Genomic DNA, 21,621 nt, shown 5'->3' on the forward strand with positions numbered 1-21,621 from the left:
GATATTTCAGCGTCTAACACCCAGAGTACATTGAAATCCTTTAATGCAATCATACAGATATTATCCCCTGTATCCGTTAATAAAGAGGACTGATCTTATTATTGCAGCTGAGGTTTCAATGTTGGTTGGATCTCGTCACCATTTCTGTCGCATACCAGTTCACCACCGGCCTGTAAAGAACCCTCAGAAAGGGGCCAGGTGTCATGCATAGGTGTAATAGGTGGCAGGGAAGTCAGGCACAGTAGAGTCAAACTGAGTGTAAAATGGAGTCTTTTAATAAAGTTCCACGATTATGCTCCATAACAATAAATGAACAAACAAACATGGGTACGCGGCCCCAACGCGCACCTATGTAACAATCACACTATACTGACAATAAAACAATCTCTGACGAAGACATGAGGGGAAACAGAGGGTTAAATACACAACAGGTAATGAATGGGATTGAAAACAGGTGTGTGGGAAGACAAGACAAAACCAATGGAAAATGAAAAAAGGATCAATGATGGCTAGAAGACCGGTAACGTCGAAACGCCGAGCACCGCCCGAACAAGGAGAGGCAACGACTTCGGCAGAAGTCGTGACACCAGGTCTTTAATCTACGGATATTTCATCCGCCCATGCACAGTTTCGGTGTCTCCCTGGACCGACAGAAGCAGGTATTGAGATCCGGCTCGAAAGGACCAAGCTGTCACGAGAATTTTCAATCCCAATGATAATAACTAACAATCAATTAAGCTTTGACCAATTCCCGAGGTTTGTAAGACCCTGGGTTTAATAATTATTATGCAAAGACTCAGTTTATGCAAAAGGTATGGTCCTTTATTCACGAGAACATTCTAAAGTTTAAAAAAATGCAAAGACATGTAATTTTAGAACTCTCCTTCCCCCTATCTACTACTACGCACATACCGACACACAAACAGTAGGGAGATTACACACACACAGATACACAAACAGTAGGTGGGATGTATCCTTCTAGAAGAAAAAGAAACACACACCTATTAAGACGAGGTGCCTGCTAGCGGAGTAGAAACTTGAAAATAAAAATAAAAGAGAGCCGCACACTCTTGGAGCTCAGATGCAAAAATTTAATAGCAACGTTTCGACAGCCAAGCTGTCTTCATCAGGGTGTAAAGCTCGCCGCCATTGGACTCTGGAGCAGTAGGTGGGATGTATCCTTCCCATAGTTCTCACCACTCGTTTATCACTACAAAGTTAGCAGTTCCATCCCCCCGAGATTAGAGGGACCTTGACGGGACTCCCTTTCCTGCCGTAAATTTCTCAGAGTTCAAACCAGGTCAGGTTATGAATAGTTTAATTGTTTTCTGTGTTTTCTTAGTCACACACACACACACACACACGTTTCTACTTGTCTGACCAAACCTTATTGGACTTAAGTTTATCATTCGAATTCATTATATCTGTTACATAATCTTAGAATTACGTTTCAGGGTGGAATAGTTTAGTCATTATCTTAAACATCTAAATTCCACCATCAGGAAGGCCCTTTCCTGTTTCAGCATGACAATTCACCCCGTGTATAAAGCCAGGTCCATACATAAATGGATTGTCGAGAACTTGACTGGCCTTCACCTCAACCCTATCGAACACATCTGGGATGAATTGGGACACTAAGTGCGAGCCAAGCCTAGTCACCCAACAGCCGTGCTCAACCTCACTAATGCTCTTGTGGCTGAATGGAAGCAAGTCCCCACATGTTCCAACATCAAGTAGAATGACTTACCAGAAGAGTTAAGGCTGTTAAAGGAGCAAAGGGAAGACCATGTCCATATTAATGGCCTTGATTTTGGAGTGAAATGTTCGATGAGCAGGTGTCAACATACTGTTGGTCATGTAGTGTACTTACACCCATGAAGCATGCCTATAGTGCCAGGTGTTTCTCTAACCATGTGACCTGACCAAGAAAAACTTGGGGTCCAATGTTTCCTTTGCATCAGGTTACTCTCCTGCAGTGCAACTATTGACATCTGCTTGGAGGAGGCAAATCTGTAATGAGCCACATTTAAACTTGTTAACCCTCATAAGGCTACTGGCCCAGACGGTATCCCTAGCCACGGCCTCAGAGCATGCGCAGACCAGCTGGCTGGTGTGTTTATGGACATATTTAATCACTCCCTATCCCAGTCTGTTGTCCCCATATGCTTCAAGATGGCTAGCATTGGTCCTGTACCCAAGAAGGCAAAGATAACTTAACTAAATTACTACAGCCCCGTAGCACTCACTTCTGTCATCATGAAGTGCTTTGAGAGGCTAGACAAGGATCATATCACCACCACCTTACCGGCCACCCTAGACCCACTTCAGTTTGCAGACTGCCCCAACAGGTCCACAGATGACGGAATTGCCATCGCACTGCACACTGCCCTATCCCATCTGGACAAAAAATAATACCCATGTAAGAATGCTGTTCATTGACTACAGCTCAGCATTCAACACCATAGTACCCTCCAAGCTCATCATCAAGCTGGAGGGCCTGGGTCTCAACCCCTCTCTGTGCAACTGGGTCCTGGACTTCCTGACAGAACGCCCCCAGGTGGTGAAGGTAGGAAACAACATTTCCACTTTGCTGACCCTCAACACTGGGGCCCCACAGGGGTGTGTGCTCAGCCCTCTCCTGTACTCCCTGTTCACCCACGACTGCGTGGCAATGCACGCCTCCAACTCAATCATCAAGTTTGCAGACGCCACAACAGTAGTGGGCTTGATCACCAACAACAACGAGACAGCCTACAGGGAGGAGTTGAGGGCACTCGGAGTGTGGTGTCAGGAAAACAACCTCTCACTCAACGTCAGCAAAACAAAGGAGATGATGGTGGACTTCGGGAAACAGAAGAGGGAGCACCCCCCTATCCACATCTAAGGGACAGAAGTGGAGAAGATGAAAAGTTTTAAGTTCCTGGGTGTACACATCACAGACAAACTGAAATGGTCCACCAACACAGACAGTGTGGTGAATTAGGCTCAACGGCGCCTCTTCAACCTCAGGAGGCTGAAGAAATTTGGCTTGTCATCCAAAATCCTGACAAACTTTTACAGATGCACAATCTAGAGCATCCTGTCGGGCTGTATCACAGCCTGGTACGGTAACTGCACCGCCCTCAACCGCAAGGCCAACCAGAGGGAGGTGTGGTCTGCACAACGCATCACTGGGGGCAAACTACCAGCCCTCCATGACACCTACAGTACCCGATGTCACAGGAAGGCCAAAAGATCATCAAGGACAACAACCACCCGAGCCACTGCCTGGTCACCCCACTATCATCCAGAAGGCGAGGTCAGAACAGGTGCATCAAAGCTGTGACCGAGAGATTGAGAAACAGCTTCTATCTCAAGGCCACCTGACTGCTAAACAGCAATCACTAACTCAGAGAGGCTACTGCCTACATTGAGACCCAATCACTGAACACTTTAATAAATGGATTACTAGTCACTTTTAACAATGCCATTTTAAATAATGCCACTTTAATAATGTTTACATATCTTACATTACTCATATCACATGTATATACTCTGTTTTATACCATCGACTGCACCTTGCCTATGCCGCTGGGCCGTCGCTCATCCATATACTTATATGTACATATTCTCATTCACCCCTTTAGATTTGTGTGTATTTGGCAGTTGTTGGGGAATTGTTAGATTACTTGTTAGATATTACTGCACTGTTGGAACTAGAAGCACAAGCATTTTTCTACACTCGCATTAATGTCTCCTCACCATGTGTATGTGACCAATAACATTAGATTTGATGTATCTGGTTCATTGCTGTAAGTAGTTTTCAACCTTTTTTTGGTTACTATAACCACATTTCACTCAGTCTGAGCTGAAGTACCCCCTCATGTCCATCTGATAGTTAAGCAAATGTCATTATGCATATTCCCAAACACCTCTTGTGGATAGACCAGGTAGGTACTCCTAGCACAGATGAATAGGTATTTTTACTACATGTATCCCAGTTTGAGAACAACTGTTGTAAATCATGCGCTTTGCTGACATCTAGTGGTCTTTCAGTGTATATTGGGGTTCTCTTACAAAATAAATATACATACCGCTTAGCCACAAAGTTATACATTGTAACTATGAATTCAATTACATTGATATGGTGTTTCTCGTTTTTACTACTTGTTTTACAATAACAGTAAAAGAGACCCATTGTGTCCCCCGAATATGTGAAGTATAGCTTTTAGTTCCTGTAACTGTATTTCTAGACGGGGGCGTTTGTCGGTGACACACACGGGGAACCTGTGTGCGATTGAGATGGCGGTCGGAACAGCGAGCAAAACTAACGAATAAATATTACCCCGTCTTAACATAAACTGTGGAACTTGTAGTACCTTCGCATTTACCCTAAACTGTAACGTAGCATAGCGCTATGGAGAAACCGACAGTCGCACTTGTGTATCAAGCTGTTCAGGCTCTTTACCATGATCCGGACCCCGCCGGCAAAGAGCGAGCCTCTGTGTGGCTGGGGGAGCTACAGAGATCGGTAAGTAAACTTGAGAGATGGGGAGGAGGAGGAGGGAGGGGGGGACTTGGAATGGGCCTAGAACAAGACATTGCTAGGCAGGTCGTGTGAGGCCGAAAACAACACATTGCATCAGAATGCGTAATACCGTGGTGATATAAAACCATTTGATTTGTGTATGCTAACCCAACAGCGAATGAATGAGCATAGATTCACACGCTAGCTAGCAACACATTGCATAGCATTAGCTAGTTAGCTTAGTCAAGCTAGTTTGTTAGATAACTAACTAGTTAGCATTAGCCACACAGTTCCCCTTTCTACTGCTAACCTGCTAGTAACTGTCAAATGGAAACGGGGATAAATCTATGGGGGATTTCTCGGTGCAACGAAGATAATGAAGGCAAACAGTAGCCAGCTTTTTCTCGCGTGTAGTCAAACGATCCATAGTGTTTGAAAATGCTAGCTAGTTAGCCACACACAGCATATAACTAGTTAACATCCAGTTTATGCTAGCTAGTTGTTTAGTTAAACCTTGCCAACTACAGGAGCTGTCTTTTACAGAATATATAGCTCGCGCTAATGACAGCGCCGTTATCCGGTCAGAGCACAGGAAGAGCGCGAGGCGAGGGTGGCTACCATGATAGCGTCCAATACTTGCTAGCAAACTTGCAGTTCTAGCCACATATGGCTAAGTGGAGGGGCGTGTTGTCTCGCTAATTTAGCGGGTTAACGATATTGCCATGGAGGCTTTGAGTCAGTCAGCGAACGTTAACTTGGCTAGTTACACTAACAACTTCCATTTGTGTTGATACTGTTGGGTAAATGATAGCCGTCTTTATTATTTCCGCATCTGTTTGTTTTTTTTCTTCCTCCCATGGTGCTGCATCGGTCTGGTTTCCGCATATTCATTGGTTACTGCCTCGACTCCTGCAGGAAATGCAATCATTGTCTGTCATCGGACAATCGGTGATTGAAATACGGCCCACCTACATGTTGCTGCTACGTATTCCGACCAACTTTAATTTATTACGGTGATAAATTATATAACAATGACCTGCCCGCAGGTTGCATTGAGAGTAACTGGATTCAAACACGCAATTACCCCCCACTATCATGCAGTTCCCACAGAAAGGCCTCACAAAGTCAAATATTGATTCTCTAAGAAAAAAATGCAATGTTGCTGAACACGTTTTAAAACACGTTAGACTGTGACACCAGCAGCTTCCTGAGTTTGCTGGCACTTGGGGATATGAACGGTCTAATTTGGGAGAGCAGGAGCCATCTGAGTGATGAGCACTGTATGTGGTCTGTGCTGTCAGCAGCTTTTTTACCCTGGCTGCCAGGTCATACTGGACGCTGGGGACAAATGGGGAAGGGGCTTGGCTGTTAAACTTTGCAATATAAATTCTCATACACATTTACCAGGTTATACTTTACAGTCCTTATACCATACTCCAGAATATCTAACAGCTGACCAACTGTTGGTTAAGGCAACAAGAGCTCTATGAAGGCAGCTAGCTAAAGACACCTGATGGTGAACTCATAGGAAGAATATCCGATTTGGCCTACTGTATTTGTAAATAGGCCTACTCCCTTTGGGTCTTTGCATGATTAGGGTTTAGAAATATTTTTGTGTCGGTAGGGACGCAGAATTGAGAATGTAAGCATAGTGATCCATTTACTAGGATGGGCATTTAAAAACATTTTGACTGTTCGAGTACTCACGTTTATTGTTTTCTGAGTTCTTGAATGGGGGAAAAAAAATATTCCTTTTTTAAAAATGCAATAAATACAATGTTCACATTTTTCCTGTGGGCCTATGCCGACATTGAGCAACGATGCCTAATTTATCATAACATTACAGATCACAAATCCTAATTGCTAAATTCCCCGGTATATATTGTCAATTTATAGCAAGTTAACGAAACCTTAATATCAACTGATTTATATTATATTGTGGAACAGTCTTCAAAAAGGCAGTAACCCTCTGTCATTTCGATATACGGATGTTCGATTTAGTTTATTCTGCCTGTTCTTTGTAATTTTCTAAACGTATGAACAATTCCACATTGAACACTGCATGGTGTTGAATTAAAGCCATTACATATGTTTTGTGAGTAGGCCTATGCTTAATTATTCTGATGAAAATATGCTCTTTGTCAAACTGTTTTGTCTATTTTTCAGTGTGGATCGTGTCTGTTTAGGGGGTCATAGCCTAGGTTAATGGAGTGGATGAACAGGGACTTTTTGATGTGACACTTTTTTGACAATGTGTCTTGCTGACAAAAGGACCTATTTTGTAGAAAGAAATGTTGGGACACTTGAAATGGGCCTGAAATACGGGACTGTCCTGGGATGACAAGTGTGTGTGTGTGTGTGGGGGTGGGGGAACAAACAATGAGGTGGGGGTTTGTTTTATTTTGGAATAAGATTTGATTTTCATATTTGCCACTGTAGCAGTTATTAGAGAAAGGAATGTTATAACTATTTTATTACAAGTCCTACAAGCAGCAATGTGTGTCCTTTTCTACCCTGTTTAGTCAGTTGATTGTTCCTGGGTATCCTTTACAGACCATTTAGCTGTGTAGGCCGGTGTGTGTGAAACTGGCGGGTATACCAGTATCCCGTTTTTTTAAAACTTGTTTCGGTAACCTTCAAATCATATTTATTTGTCACATACACATGGTTAGCAGATGTTAATGTGAGTGTGGTCGAAATGCTTGTGCTTCTCGTTCCGACCATGCAGTAATATCTAACAGGTAATATAACCTATCAATTTCACAACTACCTGATACACACAAGTACTGTCTGAATCAAGTTTTCTCCCCGTCTCCCCTCCCCGCAGATGTACGCGTGGGAGTTGGCAGACCAGCTCCTCCAGCTGAAACAGGATGTGGAATCTTGTTACTTTGCCGCCCAGACCATGAAGATGAAGATCCAGATGTCGTTCTTTGAGCTTCCCCCAGAGACCCATATCGCCCTCCGAGACTCCCTGCTCTCACACATACAAAGCCTCAAAGACCTCTCCCCCATCATCGTCACCCAGGTAATGGCCGCCTCGCCCATTGATGTAACTTGGGGTAACGCCCTTCCCATCCAATTATTGTCCACCCTGTCACAGTGACCACTGAAATTCCAGGATGACTTGGATTTCTGTCTGCAGACTTTATGCTCCTAGAATGCTCTCAAGGAATGTCCCACGGCCCATCTAAATGTCCCAAAAGGCTTAGCAATGCACAATAGAAATCTAGCATTTACCCCAATGTACCACTACAGAGGAGTAGCTGTGGTACAATTTAACAAGTACAATATTACGTGGCATTAAGATACTCTAATCCTTACAAGTTCTTCCTGGTTGCTTGTCTCATTTCTCTTGTCCCATTCTCAGCTCGCTCTGGCCATTGCAGACCTCGCCCTACAGATGGCCTCCTGGAAGGGCTGTGTCCACACCCTCATTGAAAAGTAAGACCCCTCCCATTAGCGGTCAACCACCCATCTCGGATCACAGCTGTGGATAACAGAATGCAAGATTTACAGGATATTAGACCGCTGTAGGGAGTTGTATAAAGTTGAATTCTATTGAAAACAGTTGATGAGATGGTATGTTTGAGGTGACATTAAGCTTAAAATACATCTCCCTCATGCTAATTTTCGCATAACCCCGACTGCTGCCGTCTCTCCTCCCACTCTCCTTGCCCCTCTTTCTCTCTTTGTCTCTCTCTTTTTCCTCAGGTATAGCAATGACGTCAGCTCCATGACGTTTCTGATAGAGATCCTTACAGTGCTCCCCGAGGAGGTCCACAGCCGCTCCCTACGCATCGGAGCCAATCGCAGGACAGAGATCATCGAGGACTTGGCCTATTACTCCAGTACTGTGGTCACCCTACTGGTGAGAGTTCTATCCATTCCTCTCTCCCAACACTCACATACTAGCCTATTTTACCCACCTGATTAAGCTGGTCTAAACTAGAGCACCCGCCACCACTCCCCCTTTACTGGATAAGCAGACCTCCCATGGGTTCATTATCTCAATTTAAAACCCTGGGGTGTTACAGCCTCATTATCACAAAGCTATTCAACTACTACCTTTTTAAGAGGGACAAACTGAACCGCTCACTTTGTAGTATATCTTTCTCTGCAGAATGTCCAAGGTTGACTCTAGATGTTTGTGAGGATTAAGTGTAAGAATGTAGGAGTTGTCCTCCTAAAACGAACAGAAAATAAACAGAACTACACTGTTTCTGTTGAGGGTTACGTCAACCTACAATCAACAATTTGCCTGGAGTCAATATTGATTACACCTGTCGTGACTGTTTTGTTGGGTGAACTTCCTTGTGCATTTGGCTTTGGACACAGCGTTGTGGTTTTGTTAAGGGTCTGTGTTGTTAGCGCCTGTGTTGCCACTCTGTCCACAGATGACGTGTGTGGAGAAGTCTGGCAGCAATGAGAAAATGCTGATCAAGGTGTTCCGCTGTCTGGGCAGCTGGTTCAACCTGGGAGTCCTGGACAGCAACTTTATGGCCAACAACCAGCTCCTCATGGTCCTTTTCCAAGTGCTGGTATGTCTGTCTCGGTCTCTTTCTTTCTCTCCCTGTTTGTCTGGCTTTCTCTCGCTCTCTCTCATCTCATCTCTCATCGGGGGGGTGGTTTATGTTTTTCAGCCAGAACATCTATTTGATGGACTGTTCTCTCTCTTATTTTTTTGTCTGTTTGTTTGGCAGCAGAGAGACGAGACGTCCACCAACCTGCACGAGGCCGCGTCCGACTGCGTGTGTTCAGCGCTGTACGCCATCGAGAACGTGGACACGCACATGCCCCTGGCCCAGCAGCTCTTCCAGGGCGTCCTCACGCTGGAGACGGCCTACCACATGGCCGTGGCACGGGAGGACCTCGACAAGTACGAACGCGCTACTCCCCTTTTCATACGTACACCAAGATCACCTGTCCAATCACCACACCCCTTCCTGCCCCAAATCTATCCCTCCTCTCCATTGCTCTTGATGTTGAGCTCTTCTGTCTCTTCTCTGCTGTCCTCTGTGTGGAAGAAAAGAGTGATCACTTTTATCCGCAAGTCTCTTCTTCTCCTTTTTGTTCTCAGAGTGTTGAATTACTGTAGGATCTTCACTGAGTTGTGTGAGACGTTTCTGGAGACGACAGTCAGGAGTCCAGGCCAGGGCATGGGAGACCTGCGGACGCTTGAGCTACTGCTCATCTGTGCAGGACACCCTCAGTATGAGGTACACACACACACACGAGCGCTCATCTGTGCAGGACACCCTCAATATGAGGTACACACACACACACACACACACGCGCTCATCTGTGCAGGACACCCTCAATGAGGTACACACACACACGAGCGCGCACACACTCTGTTGCTTTGGGTGGAGTTCAAGTTCTCTTCTGGTTCATCTCAGGTCGTGGAGATCTCCTTTAACTTCTGGTATCGTCTGGGAGAGAACCTGTATAAGACCAACGACCCTGCCCTCCACGGCATCTTCAGACCCTATATCCAGAGACTGCTGCACGGCCTGGCCCGCCACTGCCAACTCGACCCCGACCACGTAAGGACCACCCACCACATGACAAGGAGTCCTTAACCAACTCCAGTGATGCCGACCGTACTCCCCAATACTCCTCTGGTGTCATATCTGATTTGTAGAAAATCCATAACCATGTGCATCTCATTAAGTAGTTCAGTACATTATTTAACTTTGGCGGCACTATATCGTTCATTCCTTTATCTCTACTTTTGTGTTGATCCACAGGAGGGCATCCCAGAAGATACTGATGACTTTGGGGAGTTCAGGATGAGGGTGTCTGATCTTGTGAAGGATGTCATTTTCCTTGTGGGCTCCATGGAATGTTTCTCCCAGGTAGCTACCTTTTTTTTGAAAATGACAAGTTCAAATGACGTTATTAAGACAAATGACAAACTATACCGACTTCCTTTTCTTCTTCCCCCCCCCCCCCTCTCTCTCCTTTCCTCCCTCTTGCTCTATCAGTTGTACTCCACTCTAAAAGAAGGGAACCCTCCCTGGGAGGTGACTGAGGCTGTTCTCTTCATCATGGCCGCCATCGCCAAGAGTGTAGACCCGTGAGTGTCCTCTTCGTTCTGTTAATGAGTAATGATGTGCTATGACTAAATCGCTTCCCCACCGTGTAGAATGTGTACAGCTACTTGTTGATTTGTATATCCTTCCCCCAAGGTGTTTGTGTGTAATGTGTTAATGCTTCCCCCCTGTCAGTGAGAACAACCCCACCCTGACAGAGGTGTTGGAGCAGGTGGTGCTGCTGCCAGAGACTGTCCATATCGCCGTGCGCTACACCAGCATTGAGCTGGTGGGGGAGATGAGCGAGGTCGTTGACCGCAACCCGCGGTTCCTAGGTAGGTTCAGTCGTCACGCTAAGGTCAATATCTTAGCTCGGGTCCTGAGTGATTGAGTTCATCAATTTAGAGGTTCATCTTCATCTGTGTGTGTGTGTGCCCCTCGTTTTGAGCTCGTCTCTATTTCCTTGTCATTTTTCTTTGTTGTTTTTCCATTCCTTGTTACTTCCTGTGTCAAATGCCTGTCACTCTGTTTTGTTATGTCCCTGCTGTGTTACGAATGTGCGCCTCTGTCTGTGCGCCTCTTGTCTGTGCGCCTCTGTTGGCTGCGTACTCTGGATGTGTGCATGACCTTAGCCCCGCTCTATGTCACAGACCCCGTGCTGAACTACCTGATGAAGGGCCTGAGGGAGAAGACCCTGGCTTCCGTGGCGGCCAAGGCCATCCATAACATCTGCTCTGTGTGTCGGGACCACATGGCCCAGCACTTCCAGGGCCTGCTGGACATCGCCCGTGCCCTCGACTCCTTCGCCCTGACGACCGAAGCCGCCGTAGGCCTCCTCAAAGGTAACCTTATGCCACCCTTATTTTCTTTTGTGCATAAAAATGAAGGTGTAGATAAGATCTAATATTGCAGATAGAAGCCACAATCTATCTCTGTAATTGTCTGTATTTTCAATCCCCCACTTTATTTTGTATGTATGTTTTCCCCTAACCCTACCACCCCTCCCCTAATTGTAGTAAACTAATGGACAACGATACTTGGGCTTCTTCTTCCAGCTTATACATACTATAAACCTTTTACGGACACTATATTTTACATGAACTTTCTTTTTTTTTTTTTTTTTTTTTTTGTCCCATCCTTCAGCTACCCTCAACCCCTCCCATCTATCTCTGAAGATCATCCCGTTTTGACTTCTAGTTGCCATATATACGCTTACATACCAGTCAAAAGTTTGGACACCAACTCGTTCAAGGGTTTTTCTTTATTTAGACTATTTTCTACATTGTAGAATAATAGTGAAGACATCAAAACTATTACATTTTTGTTCTGTCTTTTCTGGTGGATTAAACCGAAATTGAAACCAGCTTTCTATGTCTTGTTTTAAAAATATCCGAAAGTGTGAAGTTGTATTCTGAATGAAGATAAAAAGGTCATTCTTGAACACTGGGTGAGCCATTCTTACTAATCTGCTCGAGAACCAGTTCGGGTATAAGTATAGATTTTGTAAGTATAGATTTTGTATGCCTTAAGTGAGAGGTCCAATGCTTTAATATTTAGTAATTTCTGCCTTCCTAATTCGTATTTATTTATACAAATAGGCCCGTTCCAAATGAAGTGGAATAATAATCAAAATAAAAAGTAATTGAGTGTAGGTAGGGCCATGAGTAAAAAGGTCAACTGGGATATGACTAAATAATTAATTGGGTGTTTTTATACATTTTTCTCCTCAAATAGACAGGTGTTGGTTGTCCTTTCCATGGTAGCAAGATCTTCTCTAATTTGGGTAACTTTCTATTGTAGTGAGAATTTATTTATTTTGGGATATGAATACAGAGTATTTCCACTTCACCGTCAGACCATTTTATTGGTAAAATACCCAGTAATGTTAAAGATGTATTTCATTTTTTAATATGGTGCATTTATCATAATTCAAACATTTTCGAAAAAGGATCTATATCCTGAGGCTGTGCAGGGATCAAAAATCGAATCAAATTTTATTTGTTAAATTTGCCGAAATCAACGGGTGTGAAATGCTTACTTACAAGCCCTTATCAAACAATGTATTTTCAGAAAAAAATAGCAATATAACAAATTTAAGGAGCAACAATAATAAAATAACAGTAATGAGACTATATACAGTGGGTTGTGGTACAGAGTCAATGGGCAGGGGCACCGGTTAGTCAAGGTAATATGTAGGTAGGGGTAAAGTGACACTGCAGGGACAGAGTAGCAGCCGTGTAAAGAAGGGTGGGGAAAATTCAAATAGTATGGGTAGCCATTTGATTAGATGTTAAGGTGTCTAATGGCTTGGGGGGGGTAGAAGCTGTTTAGAAGCCTTTTTGACCTAGACTTGGAGCTCCGGTACTGCCTGCCGTGCGGTAGCAGAGCGAACAGTCTGACTAGGGTGGCTGGAGCCCTTTGCAAAATAATTTATGGCCTTCCTCTGACACCGCCTGGTATAGAGATCCTGGATGGCAGGAAGCTTGGCCCCAGTGATGTAGTGCCTTGTGGTTGGAGATTGTGCAGGTGATACAACCAGTCAGGGTGCTCTCTGGTGCAGCTGTAGAACCTTTTTGCCAAATCTTCCCAGTCTCCTGAGGGGTAAAATGTGTTTTTGTGCCCTCTTCACAACTGTCTTGGTGTGTTTTGGATAGTTTGTTTGTGATGTGGACGCCAAGAAACCTGAAGCTCTCAACCTGCTCCACTACAGCCTCATCGGCGAGAATTGCAGATTTAAACGAACATGAATCGTCAGCGTACCATGACACCTTTCTGCTCCACTCCTTCTCTATTCTGTCTCTCACTTTCAATCTCTTGTTTTTATGAATGTCTCTCAATTGCTGGTCCATATCTGTCGGCAATTTGTTCTCTCTGGACTGTGGCTCGACGTTCCGTTTGTCTTTTTGTTTGATTGCCTACTGAGGTTGATTTGTATTAAACGGTGGTGTTGCTCTGTCACCGTGGTAACGCTGGTTGTTTTACCTTGCAGGTACAGCCCTGGTCCTGGCTCGCCTGCCCCTGGAGAAGATCGCTGAGTGTTTGAGTGACCTGTGTGCTGTGCAGGTCATGGCCCTCAAAAAGGTGTGTGTTGTTCTGCCCGTTTGGTTGTGTGTATGAGGTACCTTAGTAGAACTGTCTAACACTATTGTAATGTAACAGTTTTGTGGATTGGGTTTTTGTGTGATACCAACAGGTTTGTCTCTTATCCTCAGCTTCTCTCTCAGGACCCCAGGAATGGGAAAGCTGCTGACCCCACTGTCTGGCTGGACAGACTAGCCGTCATCTTCCGGTACGCTCAACCCATTTATAACACATTATACTATATATACATATCCTGGTTGCACAGGTCATGTCTTATGTTGCTATATGGCCGCTATACAGATATGATGATTTGGGTTGGTTGTTTAATATTTTAAGCAGAAATGTTCATCTTAATGTTTCCCCCCCCCCCCCAGACACACAAACCCCATCGTAGAGAATGGACAGACACACCCATGTCAGAAAGTTATCCAGGAGGTAAAGCAACTGTCTGTTATTTCACCCTCTAGATTTTTCTCTTTTTTTTTCTCTCTTTTTTTTTTTTTCTTGTGTTTGGACATAGCTACCATTGCATACAACCTGCTTTGTTCAACCCATTAATTCGACTTTGTTTTAACGGGGCTCAAATGGGGCTATTCTGGCGCTCAACTACCCTGATGCTTCTCTCCCTTGCAGATTTTAACTTCAACTTGAGGCCATGATTGAGTACAGTCATTCCCGCAGCTTCTCATGCTAAATCTGCATTGGGTGTTTCCTTGGTTCTCTGTAGATCTGGCCGGTCCTATCAGAGACTCTGAACACACACCAGGCTGATAACCGCATCGTGGAGCGTTGTTGTCGCTGCCTGCGTTTCGCTGTGCGCTGCGTGGGCAAGGGCTCTGCCTCTCTACTACAGCCACTCGTCACACAGGTGCGTGTCCCTGTGTTTGGTTCACGATACGCCCCATATACAGATGGATAAATCTTGGTTGGCGTCTGTTATTTGTGCATACAAAATCCTTTGCCATCGGGTGCTTGTTGAGCCCAGGGCAGCTGGTGACTGACGGTCAGGCTGAATGTACAGTATAGGGTTGTAACTTTTCCAAACTCCTGGGTTGATGGGATTCCCTGGCTTTCTGATTATTCTCTCTTGAATCTAGATTTCTGGGAATTTACTGGAATTTTTTAACTCTAGTATAGGTCCTTTAATATAATGTGTGCGTTTTCAGATGGTCAGCGGAACTTAACATTAACGCTTGTCTGCTTTGCTCGGGGGGGAAAGTAAAAAAAAAAATAAACATTCGGACGAGCAGATTTAAAGTGGTCTGAATTGACGAGTGAAAACAATCACTATGAAACAATTAGGTTACTTCGATCATATTTTGATTACGGTCATCCGGATACGATGTTTTGCTCACTGTCCTCCCAATCTCTGCAGAGACAGAGTACTCTATAATTATTGCAGGCCTGCACTGACAGGCAAAGTGGTCTTTCAGTCATGCAGTCGCGAGGTGTGTTTTTTTTTTTTTTAGGTCAAAGCGAGCCGCGTTAGAACATTTGTTGATAATAGCTACTGAGCTATTTGCCCAGTTATAGCAAATGTTTGGTCAGTAACAAGAATCCTGGTAAAGTAATGGTGTCTGTCAGCTGTGTGCCAGTTTCCGGATGAGGGAGGGAGAGCGAGACGGAGAGTGACATTTTGCGCCGCAGGTAAATAATGATATGCAAAAGACAGTCGAGATAACCAGCCAAACTACACAATGCTAGTTAACTATATTAACTATTAGCATGCATGAAATGTCATGTCTGACGTCCTAAAATAACTTTCCACTGGCAATACGGTATAACGGCAAATGGCCAACATGCAGTTGATGAAACCAATACTGCATTCTCCAGTTGTAAAACCATCTCACTCGCTCAATTGTCTAGGATTCTCCCCTGTTCAATACCAACAAATATTCTTAGAATAGCCTAATTGACAAGTAACTCCTGTGCTGTCAAGATCTACCCTGAACACTAAATAATTAAACCTTACAAATAGATTAACTTCTAAATTGGCAACCTCACCCACCATAACCATTTAATCCCTGGTTCATTGAATGAAGAGAATTATTTTATAAAGACAAAGTATTTGGTTGTAATTGTAATGTTGCAGGGTGGCCAACCCTCATCTGGGAGAGCTACTGGGTGTGCAGGATTTAGCTCCTTCCCTGTTTGAACACACCACATTGCTCAACAGGTCCTTGATAAGTTGACTGGTGTGTTTTGAGCAGGGTTGTATCAAAATCCTGCACCCCCAGTAGTTCTCCAGGTGGAGGGTTGACGAACCACTTGTTTGATCCAGTAGCTCATCAGTGCAGTATTTTTACTTTGTGGGGGATGCTCAAGGCCCAACGGTAGGACATATAATACAAGGGATCAGAGACCAGTAGCCTTCCATTGTCAACACCAGTGATTTACAATGAGTGTTATTTTGTGAAGTGGTTCCTTGCACGATACAACACAATTTTCAGGAAACCTTTTGGCCTTGGTGTTATATTCTTTTTGTGTGGAAGGGAGGGGGGGGGGCACACACACACACACAGACTGAGCTTTTGGACAGGTACAAATTCAGTCACAAAGGTTCATGTCAAGCCCTGGTCAGTGTGTACCAGGTGTAAAGATGTGTGTATCAGGTGTGAAGATGTTGTGTTTCAGATGGTCAGTGTGTATCAGGTGTGAAGATGTTGTGTTTCAGATGGTCAGTGTGTATCAGGTGTATCCCCACTCCTGCTTCCTGTATCTGGGCAGCATCCTGGTGGATGAGTACGGCATGGAAGAGGGCTGCAGACAAGGTCTACTGGACATGCTGCAGGTAGGGGAGGCATAGTTCACTAGAGTGGCGGTGGAACTCTGGTTGTTATTGGTTTTGAACTGACTTTGTCCCTTCTCTCTACCCGTAGGCTCTTTGTATGCCCACCTTCCAGCTATTGGAGCAGACCAACGGCCTCCGTAACCACCCAGACACAGTAGATGACCTCTTCAGACTCGCTACCAGGTATGATCAACTGGAACACAGTTCAAACTGTTGCTCCTCTCCCTCCAAAATAATTAGTTCCCTTACTTTCAATGGGTCTCGTCTGAGTGGCAGGAATGAAACCTAACCATTGCTGGGGACCTGACATTGGCATTCTTGTTTTACGGCATTCCGGTTATAAAGAAGATTCTCTCTCTCTCTCTCTCTGACATGTCTGTCTTCCCGTCTCTCTCCCCTCTCTCTCTCTCTCGCTTCTTCTCTCTGCAGGTTTGTCCAGCGTAGTCCCATCACCCTGCTCAGCAGTGGCATCATCGTCCACATCATCCAGTGTGCCATCGCGGCCACGACACTGGACCACCGGGATGCCAACTGCAGCGTCATGAAGTTTGTCAGAGACCTCATCCACACGGGTGTCAGCAACGACGTGAGTCAGTCCCAACAGTCAATCTATTTCAAGTCCGTTTGTTTGACGTCTCTGTTGCAGAATGCACAGAATCCCTGATCTACAAATATATTTGTATCCCAAATTATTCCTTATGTCACCAAGATGAGCAAATCTGTGCCTCGCCTTGCTCAAACATGCCCCATCAAACACGGGGATTCACTGTTTGACGATCAATCAAGTCTCCTTTGAATAACAACAGTCAGTCAGATTGTCATGTTCCCCCCCCCCCCGTTTCAGCACGAGGATGACTTTGAGCTGCGGAAGCAGCTAATAGGCCAGGCCATGGGGCAGCACGGGCAGCAGTTGGTCACCCAGCTCATGCACACATGCTGCTTCTGCCTGCCACCTTACACACTCCCCGATGTGGCTGAGGTGCTCTGGGAGATCATGGTGTTCGACAGGCCGGTGAGTCTCTCACACGTACATTGACACACACACACACACACTTAGCTCTTTCGGTTCTGACAGTACTTGTACAATACATATGCAGTTGAATGTACACATACACTGGTGTCTTCAGCAGGTGCTCGCTGTCATACCACAAGATGGCGATAAGAGAACATCTTTCAACAGGGACCACAATTCATATTCACACACACTTCCAATGACATTGGCATGACAGCACTTTCACTCATGAGATAAATGTTGTAGTGCTTCAATTGCATTGCTTTTAACCTTGAGGACATGTTCTCTAGACGTTCTGCCGCTGGCTGGAGAATGCGCTGAAGGGGCTTCCTAAAGAGACGTCAGGCGGGGCAGTGACCGTCACACACAAACAGCTCACAGACTTCCACAAGCAGGTCACCAGGTGAGCATATCACAGCCACACCTCTTCCATGCTTCTCAAGTGTAATCTGGTGCAGTTGTACCCATCAGGTGCATTCCTTCAAGAAATGATCTAACTAGCCACATGCTGTCCTCATAGGTTCAGGAGTTATGTCAGGTGAAACTCTGCGTAGTAGTTGACTCCCTGTCAGCTGTTGATGTTCTGACTCTGGGAAGAGCTCGTGTCACTGGGCGTGCTCCAACAAGCTGCTCCAGTGGAACGCTGGGAAACCGGAGTAGGGAAACCTCATGGATTCCCTGCCACAAGTTCAAGCTCGCCTAGAAGCGTCCCTTCCCTGCCCCAGTTTTCCAGCGCTCCACCCTCCCGCCCACGCAGTGTCTGAGGGAATGGGCGCTTCAGATAGATGACAGCTAAAATCCAATCTGATTTGTCACATGCGCCGTATACAACGGGTGTAGACCTTACACTGAAATGCTTACTTACGACCCCTAACCGAAAGTGCAGTTTTAAAAAATATGGATAAGAATAAGAGATAAAAGTAACACGTAATTAAAGAGGAGCAGTAAAAACAAAATAACAATATATACAGGAGGGTGCCGGTACAGAGTCAATGTGGGGGGCACCGGTTAGTTTAGGTAGTATGTAAATGTAGGTAGAGTTCGTGACTATGCATAGATAATAACAGAGAGTGGCAGTGGAGAGAGGAGGGCAATGTGAATAGTCTGGGTAGCCATTTGACTAGATGTTCAGGAGGCTTGTGGGTAGAAGCTGTTCAGAAGCATCTTGGACCTAGACTTGGCGCTCCGGTACCGCTTGCCGTGTGGTAGCAGAGGGAACAGTCTATGACAAGGGTGGCTGGAGTCTTTGACAATTTTCAGGGCCTTCCTCTGACACCGCCTGGTATAGAGGTCCTGGATGGCAGGAAGCTTGGCCCCAGTGATGTACTGCTCTCTGTAGTGCCTTGTGGTCGGAGGCCGAGCAGTTGCCATACCAGGCAGTGATGCAACCAGTAAGGATGCTCTCGATGGTGCAGCTGGAGAACCTTTTGAGGATCTGAAGACCCATGCCAAATCTTTTCAGTCTCCTGAGGGGGAATAGGTTTTGTTGCGCTCGCTTCACGGCTGTCTTGGTGTGCTTGGACCATGTTAGTTTGATGATGTGGACACCAAGGAACTTGTAGCTCTCAACCTGCTCCACTGCAGCCCCGTCGATGAAGAATGGGGGCGTGCTCGGTCCTCATTTTCCTGTAGTCTACAATCATCTCCTTTGTCTTGATCAAGTTGAAGGAGAGGTTGTCCTTGCACCACACGGCCAGGTCACTGACCTCCTCCCTATTGGCTGTCTCGTTGTCAGTGATCAGGCCTACCACTGTTGTCATCGGTAAATTTACTGATGGTGTTGGAGTCTTGCCCGGCCGTGCAGCCATGGTCAGCGCATGCTCGCAGTACACGTCCTGGTAATCCGCCTGCGGCCTAGTGAATCAAGTCTTCCAGAACAGCTGGTGCTCTCATGCATGTTTCAGTGTTATTTGCCTCTAAGCGAGCATAGAAGTAGTTTAGCTCGTCCAGTAGGCTGTGCTTCTGTTTTGTAGTCTAATGGTTTGCAGGCCCTGCCACATCCGACGAGTGTCAGAGACTGTGTAGAACGACCCGATCTTAGTCCTGTATTGATGCTTTGCTTGTTTCATGGTTTGTCTGAGGGCAAAGCGGGATATCCTATAAGCTTCCAGTCCCGCTCCTTGAATGCGGCATCTCTAGCCTTTAGCTCAGTGCGGATGCTGCCTGTAATCCATGGTTTCTGGTTTGGGTATGCATGTAGGGTCACTGTGAGGATGACGTCATTGAAGCCAATGACAGATGTGGTGTACTACTCCATGCCATTAAAGGAATTCTGGAACATATTCCAGTCTGTGCTAGCAAAACAGTCCTGTAGCTGAGCATCTGCTTCATCTGACCTCTCTTTTATTGATATAGTCACTGGTGCTTCCTGCTTTAATTTGGCTTGTAAGCAGGAATCCGATTTCTGAGGGAGCACCTTGTTCACAGTAGGATTCTTGTGAGACAAACTGCAGGCTAGACATGGGTTAATTTCAGTTCAGATTAATATAAAGTGACCTTGACTAAATGGCAAGCCTGAATGTTCAATGACCTTTTCTTTTAAAATTTCATTTGAAATAACCTTTAACATGTAAATGGACCAAATTAATAACGTTGCGCTTTCTCAATCTGTCCATCGATCCAGTGCAGAGGAGTGTAAGCAGGTGTGCTGGGCTATCCGCGAGTTCACCAGATTGTTCCGATAGCCACGCCCAAAGAGCTCTGCCAGAACACCAGGTACAGCATCAACCCAAACAGCCCCCACACTGGGATCGACAGACTCCTCTGGGGCCATGTCTTTAGATGGTTCCAAAAAAACCCATCTGATCGTATTTACGTTGGTAGTGTCAGTAAGATCGCCTTTGTTTTTCTTCCTCAGGTTAAATATTTTGGCGAACATTCAGAGGTGACGGCAAAGAGGCTGAAGACCGCAGCAGACGAGAATCTAAAGGGATCTCCTACTGGACAGATGGGCGGGACTTGGCACTGTGGAAAGCCAATCAAGACGCATCGCAAGGATTGGAGTGACAGGGTGAACCCGTAAACGAAACGTGCCTTCGACTTTGGCCGTGTGAGAAGAGACGCCCCCCTTCCGCTCCCCTGCCTCACTGTCGCCACAGTTACAGGTGGCATGAGGGTTGAAAGGGGGCAGGGCAGGAGGGCATGTCCAAGGAGGAACGAGAATTCACCGACTCAAAGAAATGGAATGGGATTAGTTCTGGATCCATCTTCAAAAAGAGCAAGAGAAGGCAAGGGAAAAAACAAAGAAAAAACAAAAACAAAGGATGTGCCTGGTTGCAAATCATAATGCATCAAAAAAAGACTTGTACGTTTTTAAATTGAGAAATGATTTATTTTCATGGATGTGTCTTTAGAACTTTAACATGGTCTTGCTGTCGGTGCCATATAGAAAAATAAATAGCAAACCCACGATGCCCTTCACAAATTGGCCACCACTGCCTTGTGGAGGAATTTAGGAAATGGTTGAAGGGAATGCTGGGAGATTTGGCGTCACCTTTGACCTTTTTAAACGTGTTGGCTGGAGTTTTACTGTTCTCTATTGCCAGGGAGAGTTGTGACCGGTCGAGTGGGACTCTGGCAAATAGTAGACTTTTTTTTTTTTTTTTCCCCACCTCTGGCATCGTCCATTCTTGGATAGGCAGACACCATGTTGTGAACAACAATAAAAACGACAGTGAGGAACAAACGTGCCCTTGTCTGTGTATCATGTTTTAGAGTTTAGACATTTGTTTATCCCAGACCCACAACCCCACTCATCCTCTGGCAGAAACCAGTTAGCCAAGGTTTAATTTGTTGCAGAGCCACTGCTGTCCGTCAGACACGCGTACACACACTGTTTTAGGTGTTCTACTTAAATGTCCAGACAGAAGCCGACATGCATGTTGCTGTAACATATCCAGAGACATTTCCACACATGCAACCATACCGTACACATGTTAACAAGCCCCTACTTTTCAATCCCATTCAATCAATTTCCAGTGACTGCATGTAGAAGTCCATGTCACTCAACACCCTTCCAAGGGTAATTTGCTGACTGGTTCACCCTCATTGCCAAGTCCATGTTTTGGATCATGTCCACGACAAACAGGTTCCCTTCCAGCTGTAAAGTGAACATGGAGGTAGTTGTTTCACTGTTCTGGAATTCCCCCCCTAGAATCTGAGGGTGAAGTGACAATACCAGTAGATGCTTTCACCC

At 45.3% G+C, this 21,621-nt stretch overlaps 1 protein-coding gene across 2 annotated transcripts; it reads left to right on the forward strand.

Moving 5' to 3' along the window:
* The first annotated feature begins 4,246 nt into the window (after positions 1 to 4,246).
* Positions 4,247 to 21,120, forward strand: LOC135514735 (transportin-3-like). Of its 2 annotated transcripts, XM_064938288.1 has the most exons (23): positions 4,247 to 4,510; positions 7,335 to 7,535; positions 7,878 to 7,951; positions 8,222 to 8,378; positions 8,905 to 9,048; positions 9,211 to 9,386; positions 9,588 to 9,726; positions 9,907 to 10,053; positions 10,258 to 10,365; positions 10,495 to 10,586; positions 10,738 to 10,877; positions 11,193 to 11,384; positions 13,532 to 13,623; positions 13,755 to 13,831; positions 13,998 to 14,058; positions 14,351 to 14,491; positions 16,298 to 16,414; positions 16,503 to 16,597; positions 16,844 to 17,000; positions 17,259 to 17,426; positions 17,717 to 17,829; positions 20,050 to 20,141; positions 20,284 to 21,120. In XM_064938288.1, exons 1-22 carry the CDS (start codon positions 4,397 to 4,399, stop codon positions 20,108 to 20,110), a joined length of 2,766 nt encoding a protein of 921 aa, XP_064794360.1. In that variant the 5' UTR covers positions 4,247 to 4,396; the 3' UTR covers positions 20,111 to 20,141; positions 20,284 to 21,120. The 2 variants fall into 2 exon arrangements, with proteins under 2 accessions (XP_064794360.1, XP_064794361.1); XM_064938289.1 differs by lacking the exons at positions 17,717 to 17,829; positions 20,050 to 20,141; positions 20,284 to 21,120 and adding an exon at positions 17,542 to 17,705.
* Positions 21,121 to 21,621: the final 501 nt, after the last annotated feature.

This window comes from Oncorhynchus masou, chromosome 26 (assembly GCF_036934945.1).
Source record: "Oncorhynchus masou masou isolate Uvic2021 chromosome 26, UVic_Omas_1.1, whole genome shotgun sequence".
NCBI lineage: Eukaryota > Metazoa > Chordata > Actinopteri > Salmoniformes > Salmonidae > Oncorhynchus > Oncorhynchus masou.